The sequence below is a fragment of the Aplysia californica genome, unplaced genomic scaffold (genome assembly GCF_000002075.1).
Source record: "Aplysia californica isolate F4 #8 unplaced genomic scaffold, AplCal3.0 scaffold00864, whole genome shotgun sequence".
In the NCBI taxonomy this organism is placed as follows: Eukaryota; Metazoa; Mollusca; class Gastropoda; order Aplysiida; family Aplysiidae; genus Aplysia; species Aplysia californica.
The window spans coordinates 167,852-170,392 of record NW_004798134.1 but is presented as its reverse complement, the minus strand read 5'-3'; the positions used below and the strand labels follow the sequence as shown (position 1 = coordinate 170,392).

Below are 2,541 nucleotides of genomic sequence, written 5' to 3'. Positions count from 1 at the left end.
TACACACACACACACACACACACACACACACGCACACACACACACACACAAACAAACAAACAGTCATACTTCATACATCTTACACGCTCACACATTCACACACTCCCACTTCTGCGTGTACAAATTTTAATACGCTCGTACTCGCTGTTCTTTAGCTTCGCTCTATCTTTAATGTTTCATCAACCTCAGGTCTCGTCATGAAGGCCCTGTTAACTCCCATGTGCCTGAACAACGGCGCCGGAACCACTGGTCCTCTAATAAGCCTGACCTTCAGCAGGCTCCGGTCAGTGTCCCCTCAGTGCAGCCCACACGGTTCCTCGCCTGAAGCAGCCAGGGTTCGAAGCTTCGATGAGATTCCGGGTCCAAAAGGACCTGCTCGATGGCCAGTGATAGGGCCTGCTTTTTTGTTTAAGCCTTTCAGTAAGTTATCAACACTTGTAGACTGAGGGAGGACGGGTTTCATATCTGGGTCAATGAATTGATCATCTTCCTTTTTAACCATTTCCAATTTTGTCTCAGAAATGCAATTACATGTATTCATTTTTCATAAGTTTGTGAGTTCACCGTTATGAGCAGGAATCGGACTTTGCTTCTTTAAAAAACCCTAAACAAACCCAAAAAGCTTATTCTGTTCTTGTTTGGCAACCTTTAGGCAATGTCAATAGATTAACAGAATTATGTACTTCTGTCCAAAGTTTAGATTGCTGATATTTTCTTTTCACTGTTTCTATCTCCCTCTGATTCTTTCCCCTTTGTGTTTTTCCAGCCGTCACTGGGTTTTCAACTTGTTCGCATTAAAAAAAAATCAAACAAAGCAAAAGGCAACATGGACCCCGTAGTGTTTTTCATAATAAATGCATTTGTTTTCAAAATTGGTTAGGTAACTACATGCAATTAGATGAGAGAAACAAATTCAGGTCTCGGAGAGCAAAGCTGGGGTCAATAGTCTCCCTTGTGGTAGAACCGTAGAAACACTTCATCATGTAGTTGGCTAATGAACAAATTTTAAATCTTTGTACATATCAACCGTTTTGTTACGTATAATTTGAGAACCAAAAAGAGAAGGAAAAACGACAACAGCCCATTAAAAGGTTACATTCCTCCAATCCCCCCGCTCCTGCCTCCCCAAATTACTCTTTATACCCCCACGTACCCCCGACAAAGTAAAAAAAACCGCAACCCAACAAAACAACGACACAACACAACAACACAACGACAACAACAACAACAACAGCAGCAACAACAACAGCAGCAACAGCAATAACTAAAACAGAAACAACAACTACAACTACTCGTACATACCCATACAAAAAAGCATATTAAACTCAAAAAACAACAACAACCAAACTCCTCAAGAACTACAAAATGCGAAAAAGCAAACAACTCTCCCAACCCCTTTTTAAAAAACAACAAAAATAACAAAACCAAAGCCAAACAACAAACATCACCCCCAAAACAAAACAACAAAAAACTAATCTTCCTTAAAAAAAACACCCCCCCGAAAAAACAAAAACAAAAACAACAACAGCAAAAGACAACGCCCCTCCAACAAAATCCAGTGCACATATAACAACACAGAACAAAATAACAACCCTGAAAGGGAACTATAGATTGTCAATGGGAAGCATTAACTCATGAACGCCGCTTCTATCCCAGCGTCCGTCCCGCCGACAAGGCCTGATCTGATGACCAAAGAGCTACACCAGAAATACGGGGACATCGTGCGTATCCGACTCCCGTTTGGACACACCGTGCTGGTAAAGGACCCCGCTGACATGCTCATGGTGTTCCAAAATGAAGGGAGATATCCCAGCAGGCCCAATTTTGACGTGGTCAACACATATTTCAAATCCAGGAACATGAAGACTTTGTCAACCGCGTAAGCGAATTTATTTAATCTCTTTGTTTGTTTTGTTTGAGTAAAGAGAAGCTCATCGACACAATAATTGTCATGTAGAGCTGGGAAAAGCAAGATAGATCTAGACAGACAGAGAGTATTGTCTTTATTTTTTGTTCTTTTTCAGAAAGTTGCCGCTCAATATCAACGTATTTTACATCCATTTCACAAGCTTGCTCAAGTTTATTTATTGGACATTTTTTTGACATAAAGCGTTGCTACATTCAGCACAATTATAAGTGACTTGAGAGGCAGACTTCAGAATCAAGCGATTACATTGGGATTAAACTGGTCGGAGAGCCTTCAATACATCCTCCCCGAAAATTTGGATACATTTCTCATTTGTCTAAATATAACATAAAAATAAATTCCACTTTATTGACTCACTTGGGAAATTTGGGTTACCTTGTAAAAAATACTTACATGTCATTATCATCATCCAGTGCCAGATCTGCGACAGACATCGGCGATCATGATTTTCCATTCATTCCTTTGCTCGGATGCTCTCAGAAAAGCTACGTTTCCCTGGTTTTTCCCTGTTACCCATTTGTTTAGGTCCCGCTTGCCCTCAATTTTGCCAGTGAGAGCTAGATGTTCAAGACCCTTATCTCTATTCAGGTGTCCCAAAAACTGCATTTGTCGTT

General features: G+C 40.6%; 1 protein-coding gene across 1 annotated transcript in view; it reads left to right on the top strand.

Annotated features, from left to right (window-relative positions):
- Positions 1-151: 151 nt before the first annotated feature.
- The window catches only part of LOC101853738 (cytochrome P450 27C1), an 18,043-nt gene continuing 15,653 nt past the window's right edge, over positions 152-2,541 (top strand). The window contains exons 1-2 of the mRNA XM_013089047.2: positions 152-420; positions 1,657-1,879. Of these exons, the coding sequence (XP_012944501.2) occupies positions 198-420; positions 1,657-1,879 (446 nt within the window). The 5' untranslated portion in view covers positions 152-197. The remainder of the gene's footprint in view (positions 421-1,656; positions 1,880-2,541) is intronic.